Source organism: Oryctolagus cuniculus, chromosome 1 (assembly GCF_964237555.1).
Source record: "Oryctolagus cuniculus chromosome 1, mOryCun1.1, whole genome shotgun sequence".
In the NCBI taxonomy this organism is placed as follows: domain Eukaryota; kingdom Metazoa; phylum Chordata; class Mammalia; order Lagomorpha; family Leporidae; genus Oryctolagus; species Oryctolagus cuniculus.
In genome coordinates, this window is record NC_091432.1 from 115,781,048 (window position 1) to 115,807,800 (window position 26,753).

At 47.8% G+C, this 26,753-nt stretch overlaps 1 protein-coding gene and 1 long non-coding RNA gene across 12 annotated transcripts in view; one reads left to right on the plus strand and one right to left on the minus strand.

The window, feature by feature from the left end:
• Positions 1-26,753, plus strand: part of GRAMD1B (GRAM domain containing 1B) — a 272,813-nt gene that overhangs the window by 54,427 nt on the left and 191,633 nt on the right. For 4 of the 11 annotated variants that reach the window (XM_070047508.1, XM_070047497.1, XM_070047592.1 and 1 more), the window contains exon 1: positions 25,064-25,389. In XM_070047508.1, the coding sequence (XP_069903609.1) occupies positions 25,148-25,389 (242 nt within the window). In that variant the 5' untranslated portion in view covers positions 25,064-25,147. Of the gene's footprint in view, positions 1-24,308; positions 25,733-26,753 lie in introns of those variants that run through there. The other 7 variants (XM_070047520.1, XM_070047531.1, XM_070047529.1 and 4 more) reach the window with 6 other exon arrangements.
• LOC138843496 (uncharacterized) lies at positions 5,593-17,362 on the minus strand. The gene is made up of 2 exons (XR_011378261.1): positions 15,121-17,362; positions 5,593-5,769 (listed from the first exon to the last, which is right to left on the minus strand). It is a non-coding gene; the product is annotated as an uncharacterized lncRNA (long non-coding RNA).

Sequence of the window (26,753 nt, forward strand, 5' to 3'; positions counted from 1 at the left end):
CACTGAGAAATAAGTGGAATCCACCGAGCTGTTCACGGACTCTGGTAGGAGGATTTGGATTTTTTTCTAAATTATGTTGAGCAGGAATTCATGCCTCTTAACACTAATGCTCACCCAGCCTGTCCAAGTTTAACTTCTTGGATTTCCCTAAGCTAAACATCTGAAGACAAAAGTCCCCTGCAGCTGAAAGTAGAAAGCTTCTTCTCTCCAGATAATGTGCAGTATTGACTGTTTCAGAAGACAACGTAATAGACAAAGACTGAGCTGTTCTGTAACGCTTACCCTCTTTGATTTTATTGGTATGTGCCCAGAGGCAGCACTGATTAGAGCAATCTTTACCCAGAGCCAGAGGGAAAGAAATGTGATTACACAGTTTGGTTACCTAGGCATTTTTACTAGGTAGGAAAAAGACCTTTGAACTGATATTAAGACGATCTGAGTGCACAACTCTGTCATTGCTTTCCACAGAACTGCTGGGCAAGTGCTTTCCATAATTATGGTGATGTGGGAAGGGCACACCTGGCTGCAAATCCTGCCTTTGCCTCTGACTTATGGGACTCAAGCCAGTTGCATGCTTTCTCTGATGCTGCTTTCTCCCATCACATCTCTGCTGCCCCCCTCGTTGGGGTGGTGCGGAAACCATACCGTTAGTATGTGCGGTCGCCTTTCATTCCCAGAGGGCTCTGTGTGTAGATGTGGGGTTTGATTTTGGTGGCTACGCCTCAGTTGTTTCATCTGATCCTGAAATGCCCCGTTCTTGCTCCCCCGACACTGGTGAGCACTTAGCTCTCTCAGCTGGAACACTTCTGGTTTTCTCTCTCTTGCCTGCTCTGCCTTGACTGACAGCTGGACAGGAGTTTCTGAGGATGGGATTGTTTTTGTCAACTGTTCGAATCTGGTTTTTGAAATGTGCACGCTGTTGGGCCGCGTGGTGCCCAGTCACCCTGACATGGCCTAATTACCTGCTGGCAGACATCTAAGAGGCCCTGCAGTTAGCCTGGCTTCCCACAAGCCTCACCTGTGAGAAATGAGGCCTATTTCTGCTTCCAAAGTTACTTCGGTGCCTGAAAATGTCATTCACAGAAAAACAAACTAGCCACAATAATAAAACCCACTGTGTGCAAATGATGTGGGCAATGAATATATTCATTTTTTGACCCAGGTTCTTATCTCCTGTAGAGATAGAAATACTAAGCAGAGACTGGTACCATGTGCAAATAGGAACAGAGTTTATTTGGCAAAGAGGAAATAAACATACATTCATGTATGAGTGTGGGCTGCCTCACACAGAGAAATACCAAGCATGAGTGGGCCAAAGAATTGCCCATAAACGAGAGAGAAAAGAACCGAAAATGGTACGTATAATTGGGAATGTCCGTGAGAGCTCTGAGGTGGAAGAAAGCACATGAGAGCAGTAAGTCCAAGAATGTTCTCGGTGGAAAGAGCAAACATGGGAGCAGTGCCTCTAGGCAAAGCCAATGATGAAAAGAGAGTAGAAAAAAGGGGTACGTCTAAGCAGGTGCGTGGCAGAAGTCAGGACTCTCTAACCCTGCTACCTCTAGTATAGGGGGGTAGTACTCCAATTGGATCTGCAAATGGGATAGGATCTCAGCAGGCACCTTGTTCCCGCATGTGACAGGAGCATCCTGGGAAGGTGGGCATATCAAGCAGTTAAAGAGACAGCGCCATTTTGCAGGAATACACGAGTCCCAGCTTTAACTTCCTGCCTACTTATCTCACGTCACAGTCATGAGCGAGAGCTTTACAATGGGTACATGTTCTTGCACCTCAGGCAGTGAATGCTGTCTTCATAGTTTATTTTAGTGGCCAAGAATCAGTCTGCGACTTACCCATGCTGAGTTCCAATCCATTTGTGCTGGAGTTGGAATTGTTGAGTCACAAGATGAGATGTTAGGCACGTGCATTCCTACTCCATAGCCTTTCCTTCCTCCGCTCCACACCAAACAGGGCTGATTCTGATCCACCTGGCGAGACCAGCTGGCTGGGAGGCTGGCGGGGTTACAGTTACAAGATGAGGGACCAGATCCTCGGGACAGCAGGTTCAGGGACAAGGAAGAAAGGAATTTATAGAGGAGAAAAAGCCAAGGGAAAAAGGAAGGTGGGGAAAACATTACTGAGAAGAGAATATGAAGAAATGGAGGAGGAAAAGGGGAGTGAGTGGGTGCATCCGAATGCGGTGAGGCCGGCGCCGTGGCTCACTAGGCTAATCCTCTGCCTGCAGCACTGGCACCCCAGGTTCTAGTCCCGGTCGGGGCGCCGGATTCTCTCCCGGTTGCCCCTCTTCCAGGCCAGCTCTCTGCTGTGGCCCGGGAGGGCAGTGGAGGATGGCCCAAGTGCTTGGGCCCTGCACCCACATGAGAGATCAGGAAGAAGCACCTGGCTCCTGGCTCCTGGCTTCGGATTGGCGCAGTGCGCCGGCCGTAGCGGCCATTTGGGGGGTGAACCAACAGAAGGAAGACCTTTCTCTCTGTCTCTCTCTCTCACTGTCTAACTTTGCCTGTCGAAAAAAAAAAAAAAAAAGAATGCGGTGAAAGCAAGGGGACATGGGGTCTGCGCAGGAGAAAGCTTCTTTGCCCCAACCCCCTACTGAGGCAGAGGAAAAACAGACATTTTGGAGCAAAATCAGCCGTGCCCAGGTGTCCCTCAGGTGCTCCCTCTGTGGCTCTGATGCTGCCAGGAGGTGAAGTTTGCAGCAGAGTCACAGTTCTCTGGGGACAGGAGCCCTGCTCCCCCTGGCAGTGCAGTCCGCAGCCCCCAACACCTCCTCCTCTTGACAGTTTACACGGGGAGTGAGGAAGGGCCAAGCAGGCCTAGCAGGAAGATGCTGGGCACGGAATTGTCCAGATCCTCTGTTTAGGGAGAGGCTGTGATAAAACGAAGAAAGGTGAGCATGTGTGGTGAGAAAATGTGAGCTCGGGTACCCCTCGTGCCGTTTCATTGCTTGTAAGACACATTTCCATCTCTGCCCACATGTGGCTTATTAAAAAATGACAGAACACCGAGAGTGCCTTGTGTACCTCTTAGGCCATTTCCCACGGCCTTATGTTGAAATATCTGAATAGTTTCTCTTCTTAAATAGGTTATGTGTTCATTCAAGGTCCAACAGTGACAGATTTATCACATAGTATAGTGCATGTGATGGAGGGTGTAATACATTTCTGCAACAGACATCTCATAATGTAATAAATGGGAAGATGATGACTTAGAGCAATCTTGATAGGTGGATCTCTAGAAATCATGTCCACTCTTGCACTGATCTGCTATTAGGTTTGTTGTGGCAAGTGTGGGCTTGGTGTTAGAGGTTTAAATTATATTCCTAGAGAGATCAGAAATACCCTGGGGTCATTTGTACATCCTCATCCCAAAGTTTTTTTCTCATTTTCAATTAAGTAATGGTTTAATTTAGTCATTTTTAGGCTAATCTTTTTAAGATTTATTTGAGAGGCAGAGTTAGAGAGAGAGAGGGGGAAAGACAGAGATCTTTCATCTGCTGGTTCACTCCTCAAATGGTTGCAATGGCCAGAGCTAGGGTGATCCAAAGCCAGAAGCCAGGAACTTCTTCAAGTTTCCCACATGGGTGCAGGGGCCCAAGCACTTGGGCCATCTTCCACTGCTTTCCCAAGCCATTAGCAGGGAGCTAGATTGGAACTGGAGCAGCTGGGACTTGAACTGATACCCATATGGGATGCTAGCACTACAGGCGGAGGCTTAACCTACTATGCCATAGCGCTGGCCCCTTTTAAAACAATTAATCATTATGAACAAGTGAAATCTATACTACTTTATATAATGTAAAACATTATTTGCTATATATAGGTGTATGTACACATGTTATATATGTTTGTTGTATACACAGATATACAATATCAACACAAGTAAGTATATATTTAATTTTGTTCTAACTTCCAGCAAATGTATGCAAAAGTAACCTGAAACTATTTAAATATAGAGTGAATGTGTTATACTTTTAATTAGTTGCATTTCTCCTTTGAGTGGAAATACCGCGATTTCTCTAATCATTTTGAAGTTTGCTGTTTTGTTTGTTGATGGCTTTTCACTGTTAAACATTCTCTCTTGCATAATGCAAGAGAGAATAATTGCTGTGAAGGAAGAACTACAGCAATCAAGTGCCTACTACGGCTATTTCACTTGGAGGGTATTGATTAATTTCTCAGCTCGTGAAGTGCATGTTAGGTTTCCTCTTCTGCACACAAAGAGAGTAAGTTGTTTGGCTGATACCTGGTCCTGAGTGCAGAGCCAGGATCTGCCTCCCTCCAAAGCCCCTGCTCCTGCAAACCACAGCCCTCCTTAGGAGCAGGATGGTAAGGTCTGGCTGTGTTTCCAGCTTTACAGTTTGTTTTTAAATTAATTTACTTATTTGAAAGGCGGAGTTACAGAGGAAGAGAGAGAGAGAAAGAGACAGACAGAGAGGGAGAGAGAGAAGGAGAGAGAGAGCACTTCTTGCAGGTCTCCCACATGAGTGCAGGGGCCCAAGGACTTGGGCCATCCTCTGTTGCTTTCCCAGGCCATAGCAGAGAGCTGAATAGGAAGTGGAGCAGCCGGGACTTGAACTGGCACCCAGGTGGGATGCTGGCACTGCAGGCGGTGGCTTTACCTGCTACACCACAGCGCTGGTCCCCCAGCTTTACAGTTCTAACTCATCTTTCCATGTTGCCTTCCAAAATCTCTGTGTGTAGAAGGCTGAACTTCCCCAAAACACTGTTTTCCCCATAACCTTGCCTGACTTGATTTTTTGAAGCTAAGAAGCCCCAAGACTCACAGGCACTCTGTTACCTCATAAGTACTGTTTGTGGAGCTGAGTCCTACTTGAATTTGAGTATAGCCTCCCTTGATCCGTCACTGTCTGCCCTGAGCTCAGCTCATCTAGTCCTGGGCCCCAGCCTTATTTGAGGGTAGGGTTCATGTGATTTGCTCTTCTTCCTTTTCCTCTTTCTCTTCCTCTTCCTCCTCCTTCTCCTCTTCTTGTTCTTCTGATTAATCTTATTTTATTTGAAAGGTGGAGTTAGAGAGAGAGAGCGAGAGAGAGAGAGGTCTTCCATCCGCTGGTTCACTTTCCAAATAGCCACAATGGCAGGAGCTGAGCTGATCCAAAGCCAGGAGCCAGGAGCTTCTTCTGGGTCTCCCACGTGGGTGCAGGGGGCCCAAGCACTTGGGCCATCTTCTGCTGCTTTCCCAAGCACATTAGCAGGGAGCTGGATCAGAAGTGGAGCAGCTGGGACTCATGCAGCTTTACCTGCTGTGTCACAGGGCCAGCCTCTGATTAGCTTCTTTTCAAGGCAGCAATGGAAAGAAATCTCTCTGCCCGCCTCCCTCTGTATCATTCCCTTCATGTCTGAGAAATGTGACCACGTATATTCTGTGCACATCAGAGATTAGGGGCACTTACTTTCTTTGATCTTTCCCGTTTCCTTCATTGCCTTAATGGCAGTCTGGGGGTAATGTACTCTGAATAGACAGCTGATCAGCAAACATCAGGAAATGCAATTGTAAGGGAAGGGGAACCCTGGGAATCTTCCACAAGAACTCAGGGACCATTTCCTCACCCCACTGTTTTCCTTTCAAAATGAAGGCCCGTTTTTATTATTCCATTAAGTCAAGGGGAAGGGGTCAGTGAGACAACACAGGGTGCATCTCTGCTTCCTCTCTGAAGAGCTTCAGAGTGCCAGATGAATGGGGTTCCTTCAGATTCTTCAACTCATCCGATCTCACCTGGAGAGCTGGCCAGACCTGCAGACAGAAACCATCAGAGGTCGTCCCGGACCCCAGCTTCCAAGAAGACAGGCCGCACACAGCCAGCATCCTGATGAAAGGCACATCTCTGACCTTCTCTGACTCACACGCTTCATCTGCGTCTTTGGTAGCCTTTGTGCGCAAACAAGCATGAGTAGCCAGTTTCCAGATAGGACTGTGCCTGCAGAACCATGTCAGGGAGAAGTGATCATTCTGAGAAGATTGCTCATCTTCAAAGTTGTCCAATAAAAACAAGGGACTATTGCTTGCACAGTGGATGACCTTTGACAGGCTTGGAAGGAGCTGTCAGAAGTCTTCGAAATCCACTGCTACCTCCATCACCATCATCATCATTATTGCTAGTGTTTTTTGAGCACCTGCTGGATGCCAGGCACCCTCTGCACCGTATCTCATTTAATTCTTGCAACAGCCTTCTGAGATAGGGCTATCATTATTTATTACACTTGGGCCTCTCCTTCTAAGGATATTCTTACCCATGCATGCACACCCTTCAAAAAGTGGTTCATCTTTACTCAGATTCACTCAGAATGGCCTGCTAGGGTCTTTGAGAATTGTGTTTGGATGAAAAGCCCCTGAGGATGCCTGATTGGGGCACCCCATTTATTGGAAGTTCCAGAGGCTTGTTTGGGTCCTCTGGATGCCTCTGCTATCTTCTGAATCAGTGCATAGAAAGGCCAGGACCTGCTAGGTCTGGGGATGAAGCTGTGTGTTGGTGTCCTGTAGAACCGGCTAGGTGTTGGGCAAGTGGAGATTCTTTTTATCGTTAAGGTCTTTGTTGTCTGGATGGGGTGCACTTCCCTGACCATTTCTTCTGCCAGGATTCTGTTGGGGTGAATATATGTCATTAAATTCTCAGATACTGCACTAAACCATCCATTTCTTGTTTCTACATATCTTTGTACAGTTTAAAGAGATTTAGTAGTGGCTTTCCAGTTAGCAAGTGTTTAGTGGACTAACTTTTGCCATTATGCTTCACTGGCAAAACAGTAACTTTGAAGCTTGCCTTTAGTGTTTCCTTTTAAAATAGTCCCTGTGCCATAGCAGAGAGCTGGGTCAGAAGTAGAGCAGCCAGGATTCAAACTCGTGCCTATTTGGGTTGCAGCACTGCAGGTGGCAGCTTTACCAACTATGCTACAGCACTAGCCCCTCATTAAAATTTTATATAGGGGTCTTCAGTGTACCCAAATGTTAGTATCCCAAGAGGGTATGTCCTGGAACCAATCCTCTATGGGTACCAAGGCATGACTCCATGTATTTCAGTCATGTTGCAAATGCACTTAACTATCATATGCACACAGAATAATGATATTCAGTACTGTGCATTGCTATGGCTGAACTTATTGGTAGAGACAAAATAATTTTTATACTTTTCGATAAATAGCCACTGCTCACGCCTTTATAGTATGCCCTCATCACCCCCATGTTTCTTCCAGAACTTCCAGAAACTCAGCATATTTCAGATGCTAAGGGGTTAAGAGCTAGGAGGTTAAGGGGATATACATTCTGTGGGCATTATGTCATCTGATTGGTATAGTATACTTGTTTGTAAAACACCTTGTGTTTATGTGTACATATATCAAAATGTTGTATGCCTTGACTATATATGCTTTTTGTTAGCTATCCCTTAATAAAGTCCAATAAAATACAAAAGAGAAAAAAATAGTCCCTGTCATTTTGTGGCACATATATGCAACTTAGGAGTTCAACATATTACATACACACACACACCCTGTACTTCCAAAAATGTGTGCAGAATTAAAGAAAAGTTAATTTGTTGCAAAAAAAATGAAATCTTTGCAAATTTTTTCATGATACCCATTTTCCATGAAATTTTGTAAACCCTTTGTGCATAGCCTTTGTGCAAAAACCACATACCTGCCCTTACTTAGCTAGAGGTTGCATTGGTATCTTAGTATTGAGGTTGGTTTGTTTGTATTGTGTGAGGCTCTTAGAAGTTCTGGAAATAAATAAAAATGGTTTAGCTCTGGTTCAAAGAAGATTTTCCCGTAGAGCTGATTTTGCTGTAATATATAGCTTAATACAAAACCTAGCATGCCGAATACGGTTAGTCTTCAAAGTGGATTAGGGTGGTTGTGCTTTGAGCATTTCCGAGGCATTAGTTACAGTACATTGCATTAGCTTTGCTAGTTGCTGCTCCTGTAATGAAAGGCACAGAGAGATCACCCACTTCAACAGAAGACCAAACTGCCATCTTTTAACTTCCATTGAGTGTGATGGAGAAGATATTGAATGGCCAAACCACTCCCATTGTGAGGGAGCAGTGAAGCATTCTCTAGTTCCTTTAGAAAAGGCAGGTACAGAAATCTGAGATGCTGACAAGCCCAACAGCTCTATTCATACTGCTGAGAATGATAATGATAATGATCATAATTGCACCAGTTGTTACATTTTCATCTCTCCCTCTCTCCACGAGACTTAAAATAAACAAACTTGTATTTTAAGCTATTAACCTGAACTCAGCCTTTATCCATCATTTTTTTGTAAGTGAGGCATATATGCAGCCTATGTGGCACTGAGTACAAGAGTTTATGTGTGTGTGTATATATATATATCTTTATATCATATACATATATATATAATCTTCCGAGTGATCTTTCAGTGTGCGTAGTATGTATCCCTGCAACTTGACACACATTGTTGCTGTACAAGAGTGCTTCAAAAGGTCTGCAGAGAAAGGAATTAAAAGACAATTTATTTTGATGCAAAACCTTTTGCAGTCCACACATAGTTTTTCATAACATGCATTTCCGTAAATGCTTTGGAGTCCTTGGTATGTATTTTCTTATCTCTCACAGCAAATCCTTGAGATAGTCACTGTTATTACCCATCTAGTTTTCACATGGGTCAACTGAGGCATTGAGAGCTATTTGCTGACAAGTAGTGGATTCAGGATGTGAATTCAGATGTTTTAATTATAGAACCCTCGCTACTCACTTTGCGTCCCATCAGTGAAGGAATAGATGAATAGCATAAGCTTACTGTAATTGGAAAATGTGCTATAAATGTCAAGGAAATGCAAATGTGTCTACTGCCCTTGAGAATTCAGGTGTCCAGGATATATATCTGCATGCACCTTATTTGCATTTACCTTAAACAAGTCATGTGATGGGTATTAAGAACTCATGTGGTTGTTTTACAAGTATGAGCTGTAATTGTGCATAGAAAGACCCACTCACTTCAGTGAAGACCAGCATCCCATCTTTTTCTTTCTATTGAATGCGATAGAAATGGAAATTGCATGGTAAAGCTACTCTCATTGCAGGGGAACCACGGAGTTACCAAATCAAACCAATCCAGGACCAAGATGCTGACATTAAAGACTGGGATTGGAGCTGGCACTGTGGCGTAGTAGGCTAAGCCTTCACCTGCGGTGCTGGCATCCCTTACGGGTGTTGGTTCTAGTCCCGGTTACTCCTCTTCTGATCCAGCTCTCTGCTTATGGCCTGGGAAAGCAGTAGAAGATGGCCCACATACTTGGGCCCCTGCACCCGTGTGGGAGACCCAGAAGAAGTTCCTGTCTCCTGGCTTTGGACCTGCTAAGTTCCAGCTGTTGTGGCCATTTGGGGAGTGAATCAATGGATGGAAGACCTCTCTCTCGGTCCCTCTGTCTGTAACTCTGCCTCTCCAAAAAAGAGAGAGAGAGAGAGAGAGAGAGAAAGAGAAAGGAAAAGAAAAAAGCCTAGAATCACCACATGCTGGAGGGAACTTAGCCAACCATCCAACCATGTGAGATCATCAGGTCTAAGTCTGTTAATCTGGTTTGAGCTGCAGCCAGCTGCTGATAAGCTGTGTGTTTTGCCTCATTTGTCCTCATTTGAAAATGGGAATAACAGCTGACTCAGCGGGTTTGTTAAGGATGAATTGAGATGATGTCTGATTGATAGTAAGTGTCAGCTAGTCTTACTATAATGTATTTCAGTATTGTTTAGATAAAATTATCTTCCTGCCCTCACCATAGAAATGATGTAGATAACTTCTTTATGATATTTCTTCTGAGAAAAAGCAGTTGTTCCTGGAATCTGGGCTAAACACTTACCCATTCCAAGTACTTAGGACCAATAAACTGGAAAAAAAAAATGAGGATGACTGTAGTACTGGGGTAGAATGGGAGAGGCATGCTTCATTAGTGAGACAGTAGCAGGACAAATGGAACAATCTGGCTTTACAGGTTCATGATAACTTCTCTAAATCTGAAACTGTCCTAAGAGTGAAGTGTACCTTACACAGAGCACCTGGCGCTGTGTTTCAGGACCCAGCGCCTTTGTCACTAATGGCTTAGCTTCATTTTTGTGCCATGGTAAACAGTGACAAATGCAGCCATAATGTGGCACTGAGTGTCCTGATTTCTCCATAGAAAGCGGAGGTTGGTTCCTCTAAGGTATTTTTCTATTTTGAAACGCAAGTGGAGTGCACAGACATTTGGGAGGAGCTAAATGATGCTTTAACGTTGGCCTGGCAGGCAGCATGGCCAGGCATCTTTGGACAGAAAGACATGGACAGGCATCTTTGGAAAGAGGTTGATTATTTTCTGGGCTGGGCAACACCAAAACTCATGTCTGTCAGGGTTTCCCAAGGGGAAGTTGGGAGGTTGCTTGCCACAAAATCTTTGAAGAACAGAGTAGGATGAAATTCCATTCCTCCAGAATGGTTAAGCTGTGAGGGCCTTTTACCAATAAGAGAAAGCGAGTTTATTAAACGCCAACTCTGGATATTTTCTTCAGAGTTGAGGGATAAGCAGCTGTTTCCAAGTGCATTTTTATTTTTCCTTTCATCATCCCCCAAATATCTTTCTGCAACCGCCATTACCTAAGAAACCAGAGCATCACATTAATCAGGAATGAATGTCGGGCCGGCGCCGCAGCTCCATAGGCTAATCCTCTGCCTGCGGCGCTGGCACACCGGGTTCTAGTCCCGGTCAGGGCGCCGGATTCTGTCCCGGTTGCCCCTCTTTCAGGCCAGCTCTCTGCTGTGGCCAGGGAGTGCAGTGGAGGATGGCCCACGTGCTTGGGCCCTGTACCCCGTGGGAGACCAGGAGAAGCACCTGGCTCCTGCCTTCAGATCAGCGATCAGCGCGGTGCGCCGGCCGCGGCGGCCATTGGAGGGTGAACCAACGGCAAAAAAAAAAGGAAGACCTTTCTCTCTGTCTCTCTCTCTCACTGTCCACTCTGCCTGTCCAAAAAAAAAAAAAAAAAAAAAAAGAATGTCCTGAGCAAAGAGCTCTGCTCCCAGGTTGCTTCTCCTGAGCCCTCCTGTGCAATAGGGGTTGAGTGGAACGTGGGGGCTCACGGGAAGTGGGGATCATGGCTTTTTTTTTCTCTCCAGATGAATGTTGGAGTAGAGCAGCAGTCCCTGGAGAGCTTGAGGCTGGGAAACTAACTGCCCACGATGCCTCCTCAGCTCTCCCAACCCTGTTCCCAGGTCTCCCCGCCTCCTGCTGCTGTCTGTGTTCATTCCAACATTTACTTAGCATCACCGTGAAGGCGGTTCAGTGAACTCTGTAACAGGATGACAGCCATGAATGGGATGCAAATCCTCCCTTGGTGGTTACTGTCAGAGGCGAGGTGGAAAATGTATATCAATAATGATACAGGGTAGAAACGGTGTGTTGAAAAGAGCGATGGGTAGACCGCTTTGAGGTTTTTTTAATTTTATTTTTATAGTGAATATTGAGAATGTTCCGAAAGAGAAAAGAAAGGGAAGACCTCACAAAGGACAAGTAGAGCTTCACAAGAAGGACTGGACTTGCTATCAGGACTTTAAAAAAATAGGAAAAAGATTTATTTTATTGGGGCTGCCGCTGTAGCACAGTGTGTTAAGCTTCCCTCTGCAGCGCCAACATCCGATATGGACAGCAGTTCAAGTCCTGGCTGCTCCATTTCCAATCTAGCTCCTCGCTAATGCACCTGGGAGAGCAGTGGAAGATGGCCCAACTGCTTGGGCCCCTGCACCTGTGTAGGAGACCCGAAGAAGTTCCTGGCTCCTGGCTTTGGCCTGGCCTAGCCCTGGCCATTGTGGCCAGTTGGGGAGTGAACCCTCTGTCTCCCTCTGTAACTCTGTCAAAATAGATAAATCTTAAAAAAAAATTTTTTTTAAAGAAAGATTTATGTATTTGAAAGGCAGGGCTACAGAAAGAGAGAGATAGAGAGAAAGTGGCCTAGATTTTTAGTTTCCTAGTGGACCTCTGCCTAAAGGATGCCTGGGACCAACGAACGCTGTCTGGTTGTTCTTGTGTCAAGCTGGGGAGATGTTTATTATGGTGGAGATAGAACCGAATGCCTGGTTCCAAGGTCCAAGGACCTGCCTAGGGAGCAAACTCGCACAGGATGTCATGTGAGCAGACCTTCAAGGAGGGAGACTTTGCCCTGGCAAGCAAAATGTAAGCCCTTGCCTGACAACATCCTAGAAACAAGTCCGATCCACCTGTGGAAGCTAAATTAGAACCTTGAACCACAGGGAAACTACTTTTAATGTTTACCGAACTGTTGCAGCAGGAGATGGCAAGCCTCCTTTTAAGCTCACCAACCTAGTAGAGTTTTGGGCTGCACGGAGGGAGGCCACCGTGTTCTCCTCCGTGTGTGTGTGGAGTCTTTGCTTGCAGCCTTGTGTCTGCAAGCCTCAGTGAGAGGAGCCTGAAAGCAACAGGTCCCACAGCACCCTGCTGACTCAATCAGATCTGCAGGTAGACATCTTAGCAGGTAAGAGGTTCTAGAGATACTTGGGTAAACATCGGGAATCGGAGCTACACTTACACTATTATGATAAATGCAAAATTGGATCTGTGATTGAAGCGTCGTCAAAAGTATTTCTTGCCAGTATTTCTGGAGTCCTGCTCAATATTGGGAGCACTTTTTCTATTAAAAATATTTTTAATTCAAGGGACATCGTTGATAACTTTGTTTTAGTTACAGACCAAATAGAAACTGACCAGTTTGCTGAGTTGTAACCCCTGATATTAATTTATTTGTCAAATTCAAAATTAAATAAAAGTCTTCATAAAAAATGACAAGGAGAACCAGTGAATGGAGACTGAAAAGGTCTGTTTCATAGAAAGTTGAAATAGTGTGACAGGGGGCTGGCTCTGTGGCATAGTTGGCTAAGCCTCCGCCTGCAGCGCTGGCATCCCATTGGGCTTTGGTTCTAGTCCTGGCTGCTCCACTTCTGGTCCAGCTCACTGCTATGGCCTGGGAAAGCAGTAGAAGATGGCTCAAGTGCTTGGGCCCCTGTACCCTCATGGGAGACCTGGATGAAATGCCTGTCTCCTAGCTTTGCAGTGGCTCAGCTCCGGCCGTTGTGGCCATTTGGGGAGTGAACCAGTGGATGGAAGACCTTTGTCTCTGTCTCTCCTTCTCTCTATCTGTAACTCTGCCTCTCAAATAAATAAATAAATAAAATCTTAAAAAAAAAAAAAGAATGACTGCAGAATAGAGAAAGCACTGTTTGGGGGTTCAGAATACCTCATTTTGCATCACATCTTGGCATCTAAAATTCTTTATCTCTGTGCGTCTCAGTTTCCTTGTCTGTAAAATGGGGGTGGGGGACAAGGGGGTGATATTTCACTCATAGGATTAGGAAGTTTAAATAAGAAAGTGCAGGTGGTTGGCTCAAGAAATCCTAAATGAGAAAGAAAATGTTTAGGGTATAGCAACATTGCTAATTTATACCTGATTGGAGCAGATTTTCCACTGGATTAAGTCCTAGTTATCATATATTTGCTTTAAACTAAAAGGGTAAGACTATGTAAGTTGATCATTTATAGATAACTGTTACTAGTCAAGTAAAATTTAAAATACATTAGAATTTTCCACATAAAGGAATTATATTTCCTTTTTTTTTTTACAGATTTATTTATTTATTTGAAATGCAGAGTTACAGAGAGAGAAGTAGAGACAGAGACAGAGAGAGAGAGAGAGAGAGAGAGAGAGAGATCCTCCATCCCCTAGTTCACTCCCCAAATGTCTTCAATGGCCAGAGCTGGGCCAGACCAATACCAGAGTTTCATCTGGATCTCCCATGTGGGTGCAGGGGCCCAAACACTTGGACCATCCTCTGCTGCTTTCCCAACCACATTAGCAGGGAGCTGGATTGAAAATGAAGCAGCTGGTCTTGAATTGGTACCCTTATGGGATGCCAGCATTGCAGGCTGCAGCTTTACTCAATACACCACAATGCTGGCCCCAGGAATACTATTCCTATAAAGCAAAAAGACCTTTCTGAAAACAAATAACTGTTGCATTATCTTTTGTGCAAATCTAATGGTTCTTATGTTGGGATTAGTTCTAGGAAGGTATTTGTGTGTAATAAACCTCCTTTTCTGTGTGGGCTTAGAAGGGCATGAGATGCACACAGAATGTGTGTATACAAAATCAGAATGTGTTATGATTCTTTGGTGCAATTTTTAAAATTTGTTTATTTCTGGCCGGCGCCACGGCTCACTAAGCTAATCCTCCGCCTGTGGCGCCAGCACTCCGGGTTCTAGTCCCGGTTGGGGCGCTGGATTCTGTCCCGGTTGTTCCCCTTCCAGTCCAGCTCTCTGCTGTGGCCCGGGAGTGCAGTGGAGGATGGCCCAAGAGCTTGGGCCCTGCACCCGCATGGGAGACCAGGAGAAGCACCCGGCTCCTTCCTGGCTTCGGATCAGCCCAGTGCACCAGCCACAGTGCGCTGGCTGCAGCGGCCATTGAGGGGTGAACCAACGGCAAAGAAAGACCTTTCTCTCTGTCTCTCTCTCTCACTGTCCACTCTGCCTGTCAAAAAAAATAATAAAAAAATTTAAAAAAATTGTTTATTTCTTTCATTTTATTTGAATGGCAAAGAAACAGAGATCTTCCATCTGCTGATTCATCCCCAAATGCCTGCAATAGCTAAGGTTGAGCCAGGCTGAAGCCAGGAGCCTAGAACTCTATCAGGGTCTCCCAAGTGGGTGGCAGGGGCCCACGCACCTGAGTCACCATCTGCTGCCTCCCCGGATGCATCATTAGGAACCTGGATCAGAGCAGAGTAGCCAGACTTCGAGCCAGCCCTCTGATATGGAATATAGGCGTCCCAAGCAGCAGGTTAACCTGCAGGACCACAACACCCACTCTTCCTCTCTGCAATTTGTTGTTAAATGATTCTTTGAGAGGAGATCAAAATACTCCCTCCAAAATAATACCAGAAGTTGAGAAGGTGGAGTTAACTTTATGACTTGGCACCAAGATTTATCTCCCCAGTGCTCCTGTTTCTCAGCTGTGATCCTAAGTGAGCTACAGTGGGAGAAGAATTGAGCAGTGGACTAAATAGCTGTTCCTCCCAGGTCTGTGATTCTATTACCTGAGGAAACTCCATTGCTCATAAAAATTTCCAGCTGTCACACAGAATGAGTATGTCCTCCGAAGGTGCCTGCTCCCTTCCAGGGAGGCCCATTGAGGGCACAGCCAGCAGAATTCTTTCTTTTCCTGAAAATGCAAGGAAACAAGGTCACTGCATCCAGCAACACGTTTCATGTCTGCTTCGACACTCTTAAGTTATAAAGCAGATGGCTTCCTCATAAAGTGTGCCTGATTCAGGTTTATTAACGCCATAAAAATTCCATAGATGCAAAGAAACTGTTTCAACAAATCCCTTCTGGAAAATGAATAATTTGTATTATATAAAGGATTATTCCAAACTCATATATTTTTAAAATTGGTATTTTCATACTCCAGGATTGCTTAAAGCAAAGTCGATATTTCCGGTTCATAGGCTCTGGGAGCTAAATAGAGAATTTAGAGATCACCTAGCATAACCAATTCCCAAATCTCGATTTCAGGGTGTTTAAAGTATGACACAGTCATTGAACTGAGGAGAACTGTGAGTGCAGTGGTCCTCAGTACAGCCCAGGTGGAGGCAAGCAGATTATTCCTAAAAAGTGGGGACATCCGCCAGAGTGGCTTTCATTGAGGCAAGAGCTCACACCAAGCGCAGCATTGTAAAGGAATAAATTATTTACAATTACTCCCTGCACATGCATTGCTCACCATAAGAGAAATGAGTCCCAGTGCAGTGGGAATGGTTGTTCCCAGCCAGCTTACCAGGGCCACCAGTGAAAACCCTCCATGGAGCCCAGCCATTTTCAGCTTCTTCCGGTGTCATAACAATTTTTGTATTTTATTTTTGCTTACACAAAATCTAGTCTCCCCGTGGTGCTAGGCAAACGTACTGCGGTATCCCATCAGAACAAACCAGGCAGCTGTGTCTGGTTTTACCTTTATGCTTTCCGTATCATGTCTCTGAGTACTAAAGTGATCAGAGATCTCTCAACACTAGAAGTGACACAGCCCACCAGTCAACTGTCCCTGGCTCTCTGGCTTGCTTCTCTGTAAAAGGTGGCTACTATTTCAGGGAAATGGCCTGACAGCCTATCGAAAACTTTAAGCCTACCGTGGTTGCTTTAACGCTTAAACCATTTCCTAGAGTGTGGAAGACCTCTTCCCAGCGAGCTAAGCTTCCAACTTGTTCTGTTTGATCTCTGCGGTCAGTTCCTTGTAATCTTGAAGCCTTTTCTTTTTGGTGTGTGGTTTCAGTAAAACTGCATAACTTCCCCGTGCCTGAATTATCTGATCCATAAAACCAAATCAAGTGACGGCTGACTTTGAAATCTGTTTTCTTGCATTCTGGAATCGTGATCACTGGAAAAAAAAATTCTTCCCAGGCTCAAATTTGCCTTTTTGAACCCCCTGTTTTTCTAGCACCCAGAATAGAGTGTGCTCCATATGTGGGTGAATGAAGAAAGGTTTATAGTAGACACAATCTCTTCCACTAACCCCTCCCCCAATGAACGTTCCTTGTGCTCCAAACGGTTCTTTCTGTAATTCCAAGAACACACCATGCTTCCTTTTATGCCTCAGTGCCTTTGCACATGTGACTCCTCTGCTGGGCATACGCCCATCGGTCTGCCTGGAAAACACTCCTGTGCTAACCTTTAAATCTCTACTAGAAACCGCCCCCTCTGCGATGTTCTCTGGGTCAGGCTATTCCCCTGCTGTGTTCACAGTGCATTTGACATGTTTCTATGGAAGTGAATTTTCTCACCAAATTGCAGTTCTTGGATTGGTTTTCTGCTCTTTCCTCCCCTCTCCCAGATTTGAAGCAACTGAGGCCAGAGACATCTTTGATAGGCATTCAAAAATATTTTTAGGAGGAAATGAATAGTTTTACATAAATTTTTTCAGGAACTCTTCACAGTACCCAGTAGGATGGTATACTTGGAGCCTGGGAATATTAAACACTTTTTGATTGATTCGCTAGAATACCAAGTACACCACCAAGCTTCAATTTTCTTAGCAGATATAAGTAGAACTTCATTTTAAGTTGGCACAATCATACAGTCACATTTTGTTCTTCTGAAATCTAACATCTCCCAACAATAAAACACACATGGAAAGTAAAAGGGAAAAAACCCTCCCCATCATCCCTGAAATGTTCCCTTGACCGAACTAGATTCTCCCTCTCCTTTGTCCTTCCCCCCATTCCCTTCCCTCTGTTCCCCCAAGCTTCCCCCGCCCCACTCCTTCTTCCTCTATCTCTTCCTCTCTCTCCCCTTTCCTTGCCCTTTCCCTCCTCCTCCTCCACACCCTCCCCCTCCTCTTTTTCTCCTTCCACCCAGGGTCTTTGAGGAAGCATAAATGCCTCTCATGGCTTTGGCTTTCACCTCCTCATTTCTGGAAAGAACCATCAATCTAATGTTGCACCTCCATGGATTTGCTCACTGTTTAGCCTTTGACCTACAGCCATCTCATTTCTTCTCTCGCCACTCCACTGAAATTGTTGTCTCAGAGGTCACCAGTGACCCAATTACAAAAGCTAATGGGATTATCTCAGTCTTCCTCCTGCCTGGCTCCAGCATGGCATTTGCCATCATTTGTCTTTTGGAAATGTGATGTAGTTGGAAGAAGTAAAGAGAGAGAGACCCTGCTGCAATTTGGGTTCGCCTTTCCCTTGCTAGCTACGTGAACCTGGACAAGTCACCTTGTAAAAATCTCATCCTCCTAAGATGGGGCTTTGGATATCTGTTTCTCAGAACTGTCACAAAGGTCAAATGGGATCTGGAGTATGAAGCACTTAGCACAGTACCTGCCTGCCACAGCCATGCAGTCATCATTGGCACCCTTCTGTCCTTGATTCCCAGAGCTTCACTCGCTCTTGGTTTCTCCCCATCTAGCACTCGGAACAAATCTGCTGAGGGCCCTCCCTTTCCTCGCCCATCCCCTCTCATTCCACGTTTCTCTCATGCTCTGTTTCAGATTTTCTCCATCTCTTACCTGAATGCTTTGCCATTCATGTGGTCAGTATCCTAAAAGTAGTGATGGGCTGAGTGACAGTCTCTGGCTTGGTCTATGTACTTCCTGCCGCTCACTTCTCCAGAACATGTTTCACACTGGCTCAGAACTGAGGTTGCTTAAACACAGGTCAGTAATGTCACCTCCCCCACAAAAAAACCCAAAACCAATAGGAATGCATCTCTTTGTTTAAGAAGAAAATGTAAACTTCAGTAATACTCACTGCGATCTGACCCTCAGGTTTATCCAGACTCAATTCCTAGTGCCGTGACTTATCTTCAAAAACTCTCCGTGAGTTTTCATTCCTCAATATCTTTACTTAACGCTGTTGATGCCTTCTTCTGCCTTCCTAATTAAATCCACGCTTTTGTTCTAAAATGCCAGTCCCTCAGTAGGACCTGTCTAGACTACCTCTTTCACTCTTTTTAAAATTTATCAGCATGAGTGTAGACTTCAGAAGGTTCCGGGGCGGGCACTTGGCCCAGAAGTGAAGATGCTGCCTGGGACACCCACTCATAGCTAAGTGCCTGCATTCAAGTCCTGGCTTCATTCCCAACCCCAGCTTCCAGAGAGTGTGCTACCCTGCAGGCGGCAGGTGACGGCTCAAGTACTTGAGTCGCTGCCACCCACCCATGTAGGAGACCTGGATGAAGTGCCTGGCTCCTAACTGTGATCTGGCCCATCTCCACCATTGTGGGCACTTGGGGACTGAACCAAAGAATGGGAGTGAACTCTCTGCCTTCCTCTCTGGTTTTCTGCCTTTCAAATGAAATAAATAAATGTTAAGAATGGAATTAAAAGATAAAGTTTATTTTGGTGCAAAAATGTTTGAAATCCGTTCATCTTTTTTTCACAAACATACACTTCCATGAACCTTCCGAAGACCTTGTCTAGGCATGGATTTCAAATTTCGGGGGGGAGAGAGGTGTCCCAAACTAAATTTGTCTTTAATTCCTTTTCCATGAGCTTCTGGAAGTGCCCTTGTATTTTTACTCAGACCTGATTTTCACTTATATTTTACACTTAATTAATTCTTCCTGCTAGATAGTGAGCTCTGACGCACAGATCTCATCTTACTTATCCGGCTCTAGCTGCAGTCCTTGCTTACCTAGTAGCCCTACACAGAGCTTTAGTTTAACCGCTACTTGGAGAATTCAACTGAATGGAAAATCAACATGAGGGGCTGGTGCTATGGCATAGTGGGTAAAGCTGCTTACTGCAGTGCCAACATCCCATATGGGCCCTGCTTTGAGTCCTGGCTGCTCCACTTCCAATCCAGCTCCCTGTTAGTGAGCCTGAGAAAGCATCAGAAGATGGCCCAAGTCCTTGGGCCCCTGCACCCACATGGGAGACCCCAGTGAAGCTCCTGGTTCCTCGCTTTGGCCTGGCCTAGCCCTAGCTGTTGTGGCCATTTGGGGGGTGAACCAGCAGATGGAAGATATCTCTCTCTCTCTCTCTGTAATTCTGACTTTCAAATAAATAAATAAATAAATCTTTTTTAAAAATAAAAAAAAATCAACACGAAAGGTCCCATTTCCTAACAAGGGTACTAGAAAGGAAACGTGATTAGACATAACAAACAGTCATTTATAGTTACTTTTTGCCATGTCTGTTCTACGTGCCCAACACAATGTTGATACAGGTGTGCTGGGAGGGAGATGCACATATGAGGAAACTGGGCACAGAGAAGTTAAATGATTTATCTGAAAGCAAACTGATTGTAAGTGGTGGAAGAGGTCTAAAGTTCAGATGGCCTGACTTTGGTCTGTGCAGTAAATCACTGTTTGAAGGCTGCTAGGATTTCATGATGCTTCCGAGAAAAACAGCTGAATACCCAGAGCACGCACCTGCTTTCCTTGGGATGGAGAGCCAAAGAGGTGACCTCAGGAAGTCTCTTCCAGCCCTGGTTTGCATGAAGACTGACCTTGTAAGATGCAGAGGACAAGAGATTATGTCTGTCTGTGCCTTGGTATCCGGGTGTGAAGAACAGGGGCAGCCAAATGTTGTTGTGCAAAACATTCCTTGACTCCTAAGCCTCTTGATGAGCAATGAAACCAGGGAGGCTTATCTGGTGATAGTCCTCCTGCTAAGGTGACGTCATGGCTTACCCTGGCTCCTGCGCAGGCTAGCAGGAGCAAGCCTCTGCCGACCTTGTGCATTCCCTGTGGCTGACAGCATACCCCAGGGCTCTGTTCTTGGGAACCGAGTCTCCATCAGAGTCTCCAAGCATTTTCCTTGGAAGGAGATGATGGACGTGGTGGCTGGTGAACGGTGGTTTTATTTAGGTTGTGTTTAGCCAGCATTGGCCTCTTACTCCACCTCCTCTTGTTCCGCACAGATTCTGTGCAATTTCCTCTGACCCCTTTCTTAAGCAGTGAGCTCCGCCCTGGGGAAGTCGAAGAGAGGATTAGTGAAAGGAACAGAAGCAGACACCACGGGGAGAGCTCTCAGTTGTCCTCCCCAATTCTTTCTCCAGTCCCCGGGCCCCCACCCCTGGGAGCCCCCTCATCACCACCCTTAGTGAGTGGTCTTTATATTTTCAAGCAGTGAAAGCTGATTGTCCCAGGTTGATGTTTTGCATGCAGTGACCAATGTGCCTAGAGCCAGCAGTGAGTTAATACAGAAGGACTCTGAGGCATGAACAAATGGCTTTTATTTTAGAGAGAATCTGGGCCCTGGAGACCCACAGTCGTAGATGGGGGACTGGGCCTTTAAGAGATGATCTCTTTCCTGCTGCTGCCTCTAACTAGGCTCCAGTTACCTCTCAAGAAAGCCACTCGCTAACCACACTTGGTCATGCATTCCAGTCCCTACCCTGCCTTACCCTTGGTAAATGTTTGTCATGTACCCTGAGCCCCCCACATTGTGCTCTCCACAAACTCATTTCTTCCTGCTTGCTGCAGAAAGAGAGCTGGACAGTAATGCCCAGCCGCTGCTCTCCCAGCACCGTCCACATTCCCTTCCGTATTCCCAGCTTTCCTGAGCACCACACGCTCCACCTTGTGGACGTCCAGTGTGGGTTTCTTTCCTGTGTCCGTGACCCATGGGCGTTGACCATTCTGAAGGTCTCGTGTGGGAGAGGGACTCAGTGTCTGAGTCTTGAGGGCATGGGTTGTCTGGCTTGGGGCATCAGTGTAAGAAGGGGGACTCCTGTGTTCTCGGGAGGTGCCCGCCCTTGGCCTTCTGGGGCAGGTGGGATGGCAGGTCTGTGGGTGCCTGTGTGTTCCCCCTAACGCTCGTGGATGTGCACCCAGGAGAATCTAGCATTGAAACTGCCATTTCCCCCTGATGTTCCCGCGTGGAAGTTGTGGCTGAAGAATGGACTGGGTAGTTTACGGGGCTCCAGAAGTAATAGACAGGTGCTGGGTGTCTTATATCTGTAGGAAAGGAGAGCCTGTCCGGCCAAGAATAAACAACAGTTGCCTGGTAACTTGAGCTCCTTTCATTTAAAGTCAGAGGCCCCATAGGCTGGGGGAGGGCGTGGGTTGTTCTGGCCCCAACCTGTCTGGGGGCCACCAGAGGTGAGATCAGTTTCCCCCAGAGAAGTGTGGAGCCTAAGAGCCCAGTATGGGAGAGAGGAATTAGGGGCAGGGGGAGACTTGGGGAATGGATGCCCTGAACCACATTCTGACGGGGATTATGGAATCTTTGACGCCAGCTGCTTTAGGGGATTGTTGTTCCGCCAGTGGGGCTTCCATTTCCCAGCCTGTGAAATAACAGGTGGACCTAAACTGTTACATGTGATTTCAGGGTGGATCCAAAGCAAGCCAGGGCTAGTAAGTAACATTCTGGTGTTCCAGGGGGCCTGTTTTCCAGGGCCAATACATATGGGGAGACTCCAGTGGCTTCCAAATAGTCTGGCCTTATCAGCTGTTAGTCATTATCATTTTATCTACGGCCTTGGATAAATGACTGCCTCTCTGTGTCTTGCTTTCATCAATTATAAAATGAGGGTAATGACATGTTCCACCTTGCTCCTAGCTGAAAGTGCAGAAAGGCATGTGAAAGCCCCTTTAAAAAGTGTAAAGGGCCCTGTAGAAATAAAAAGCACCGGATGCTGGAGAGAATCAGGGGGAGGAGAAACTTGGTTCTTCCCTCAAGGGCAGTCGGACTCACAGCTGTACAGGGTTCGGTGTTTCCAAGCAGGGCCTGTTCTTCCTGTACTTACGGTACCAGGGCAACCAGAAACCCGGAGGGAGCTGGGAGTGTGTGCTTTGAGTAGGGTTTTAAGGGATGAAAAGTTAGCAGTGCAGGTGGGAGTAAGGGAGGACAGGGTTAGGGACACGAGGTGCCCTGGGTGTGTGCTTCCCAACCAGGTGAGACCATTTCAGATCTAGTTGGGAGGTTTGTCCTCAGGCCAGGTAAAACGTAGGCGGTCCCTCTCAACCCCCGCCCTGCCTCAGGTTTACATTACGTCTCCTAGGGTTTCAGGTCCAGAATCTGTGGCAGGTGGGAAAATGGCTGAAGCGTGTGGGGGAAGGAGGCAGTGGCTTTTCTTCCTTTTGAGTGTATGCATGTAAATTCACAGTGCCCGGGATAAACTTCAAGTGGGCTTCCCCCGCTGTTGACCCTTTGTCCAAAATACTCATGGAATCTTCCTTGCCCTCCAAATGAATGGCAATGTCCCACCTTCCCTTCTCCCCATAAACTCACCTGAGACCCCCGTCTCCAACTCCAGCAGCCCACCTGACACCCGGTTCCTTGCCCTGGGAAGTTATCAGACCTCCTGCACAGTCCTCATCCATGAAGGAGATCCAAGGCACAGATCAAAGCCCATGGGACCTTGGCTTTGCTCTGGTTGCTGAGGTTTGGAGTGACAGCCAGCCTGCCCAGCATCCTGGAGCCGGAAGAGGTGCCCTGCCCCTCACCAGACTTCACACCTGATGGAGAAGGACTCTCCTTTCTGTGCTATGTCCGGGAGTTAAAATAGAGTGACACCGAACCGTTCCTAAGAGAGCCAGTGCCGGATGTGAGGAGTCAGAAACTGGGGCCGCTGTTGCAGACTTGTTCACGGGCGGGCCTGGCCCTGGCTCTTTGGACACAGGATCTCCTTAAGTCTCTGGGCCTCTGGGAGGTGATGCAATCTCAGGATGCCTTGAGCTCCTCCAGCTGGGTCACTGCAGGGCACGATGGACCCACGGCCAGCTGTCAGCCTTGCTGTCTTGGATATATTTTCTTGCCGTGAATTCTTGTGGTCTTTAGGGATGCAATTTTTTTTTCTCTTCACATCCCTTGGGACTCTTGTGAAATGTGGTCCTCATCGTGGCACAGAAGCTGGGCATCAGCTCCCAAATGCAAACTGGACTCGCAGAAAGGGGCAGGGAAGAGCGGTGACTCAGACTGTGGACTCTGCGGTGTATTTGTTGGGGCTCCTCATGGCCTTTTGGATAGCTGCTTAGTGAAGAGACTGACGCTCTGAGCAGAGGAGGGAGCAGCGTGGGCGCTGTGGCCCCTGCTGTAGGAGCTAGGCTGGTTAGCCGGGGCCCTAGCACCTGCGGAGTGTTCAACAAGGGGGCATCGGATCCAGGGCTGCTCTCTATAGGAGGCAACACCTGAGTCTATAGAGAGTGAGTGGCTCGGCACATCCTGGCACACCATCAGGCCTGACCTAGACTAGTCTGTCCAGGTCCCCTGACATGGAGATACACTGGAGTGTGTGTGACCCAGTCCGTGCTCCCAAGCAGCATGAAGCAGAACGGAATCTCTCTGGGGCCCTGCTGGATGCATGCCTTGCAGGTGCTCCCTCTCCTCTAACTTCCTTCCTTGCTTGGGAGCAGCGGGGGGCCCCACCCATGTTCCTTCTGGGTCCTGTGTGTTATGTGTCTCTCAGATCCCACTGTCTGTCCATCCTTGGTATGTCACGTCTGGCGTCCTCAGGCCGTGCTACACGACTGTCCTCTCTTCTAACTTTGTTCATTTTGGAAGCAGCCTCCAGAAACCTCACTTCCTCCCAGTGACAGTCCCCAGTCCTCCCGCACCCCGCGCGTCGCTCAAACACAGCCCCTTTCTTAGGAGAAGCGATTCAGCCGCAAAGCCCCCTCACTCTTGTATCTTGGGTGGCCTGAGAGAATGGGGACTGAATTCATTGCTTCACCCCCCTCCCTAGCCCCCGCTCCCAGGAAAAAGCGGGGAGTTGTTGGGCTAACGAGAGCTGCTGGCCAATCGCTGCTCTGAGAAAGTTTGGTGTGCGCTGCTCTTTGCCTAGGCTGATTGGAGCAGCGCCGCTGGAGGCCGAGCCGCTGCCGAGGTCCTCCGTGTACAGTTACACCGCCGCCGCTGTCTGTGCGTGCCCTTTCGGGATAGGCACCCCAGCCCCCTGCTCCTCCTCCTGTTTGGTTTTTATCCAGTGTCTCGCTTCCTCTCTCTCCCTCTCTCTCTTTCTCTCCCTTTCTCTCCCTCCTACCACTGCCTCTTCCTCCTGCTCTCTGCCTCCCTGCAGCGCCAAGCCGGCTCCCCGACCTGATCTGCCGAACGCAAACCGCTGAGAGTTTGCTGCGCCGCCCCCCTGGGGCCCCGGGCCGCCGACTCCCTCTCAGGCAAAGACGCAAGCGAGCGAGCGAGCGAGCGCAGCGGAAGAAAAACAAGCGGGCGCGCAAGGGGAGCCCCAGGAGGGCGGCCGAGTGGCTGGCAGGCGACTCCCGCCGCGTCCGGGTCGCCTCACCTCGGAGGACGCGCTCTCCGAAAAGTTAGACTCCCGGCGGCGGCGGCGGCGCGCCGCGTCCCCTCCTTGTCCCCTTCCTCGCGCGGCGCTCCAGGAAAAGAACTTGCTCTTCGGGCCGCTCGAGTAGCGAGCGATTGCAGCCGTGAGCGGGGACCGTGTGCGGCGGGCCAGGGGTTGGGGAGCGGCGAGCCGGAGACGCGGACGAGCGCGGCTGCTGGCCGAGGGCGCGCGGAGGCACCGAGCCCCCATGCCGGCTGCCAACATGATGGAGAACCTGCAGCTGCCCGCCCTGCAGGTGCCCGAGGCGCAGGGCGCGCCGGAGGGCAGCCCGGTGTGGTCCAGCTCGTCGACCCCCACACTCCGCCGCCGGCGTTTCAAGATGCGCCGAATGAAGAACGTGCAGGAGCAGAGCTTGGAGGCCGGGCTGACCCAGGACTTGCCCGGCGTGCTGGCCCCTGGCAAGGAGTTCCTGCAGCTGCCGTCCATCGAGATCACGCCCTCCAGCGACGAGGACACCCCTTGGTCCAACTGCTCCACACCCAGCGCTTCCCCGCGCCGCAAACGCTTCCTCCTCCGCAAGTGGCTGAGGGTCAGGGAGCGGAAGGAGTGCAGTGAAAGCAGGTAGGTTCCTGTTCCGCCCCGGCCTCTTCCCTTGCCTCCCGCCGCTCCCCAGAGCCGCCAGGGCCCCAGGGCATCCTGGTGGAAACCTTCCAGAGCGCTGCGCGCGCGCGCGCGGCGCCAGGGTTAGTGATCCCTTCGCTTCCACGCCTGTGCCACCTTCCTGCGCGGCGCCAGGGTGAGGGCCTCGTGCTAGATGCTACGAGACATGGGCTTCACACAGCGTGCCATCTGGCTTGAACCTCGCAGCCAAGCGAACAGTAAAAATGGTAGCAGTTAGTGGGCCGCTATGTGGAGCGCTCCAGGTAGCTCCACATCTCGTCTTCCCAGGAGCTCGCTCTCGGAGGTAGGTACTGCTGTGATTGCCATCTTACAGTTAGAGCTAGCCAGAGAAGGGGGAAGGGGATTCAGTGGCTTCTTCACTTGGATTTGGATTTCCAAACTCCAATTTTTATTATTTTGCGTTTGACCACACCAGGTTGTTTTAACTGGCCCATACTGGTAGAGCTGGAGTGTTCGTGTTGAGTGAGTCACACCGTCACACCACTGTGGTTTGTGCCAGCTGCTTTCTCGATAGGTAATTGTGGCATCTAGGTAGTGGGAAAGTTGGAACTTCCCTGTAGAACCGATGTAGAAAGCCGTGAGGCAGTGCTCTCCAGCCTTGGTCAGGAGAGGTGCTGCCAGGGGTTGTGTCTGAGCCAAGCTTGTTCCCTGGTAGAGGCTGGGGAATCCTCATTCATTGATACCATGTACTCTGCCCATTCACATGTAATATTTATTTGTTTTGTAACTTCTTATTCATTCATTGATATCAAAGGAAGGTAGATGGGAAGTTTGAGGGTGGAGGAAATTGCTCTTTTTATAAATATTTCGGATTTATGAGAGAGAGAGATTGAGAGAGACAGCTCCCATCTACTGGATCACTCCCCAGATGCCCACAGTGACTTGGGACTCAAGCCCGGACTTGGGACTCAACCCAGGTCTCCCACGTGGGTGGCGTGGACCCAATCATTGGAGCCATCACTGTTGCCTCCCAGGGTCTAATTGGCAGGAAGCTGGAGTCAGAAACCAGAACCAGGAATCAACTGAATCCAGGTACTTTCTTTTCAAGAGTAATTTATTTATTTGAAAAATCAGTGTATGTGTTGGGGGGGGGGGTGGGGAAGGAGAGGTATCTTCCATCCACTGGTTTACTCCCCAGATAGCCACGTTGGCCAGGGCTGGGCCATGCCAAAGCCAGCATCCAGGAACTTCTTCTGGGTCTCCCACATGGGTAGTAGGGGCCTAAGTACTTGGCTGTCTTCCACTGCTGTTCCCAGGCACATGAACTTGGAGCTTGAATCAAAATACTTTGATATGAGATGCTG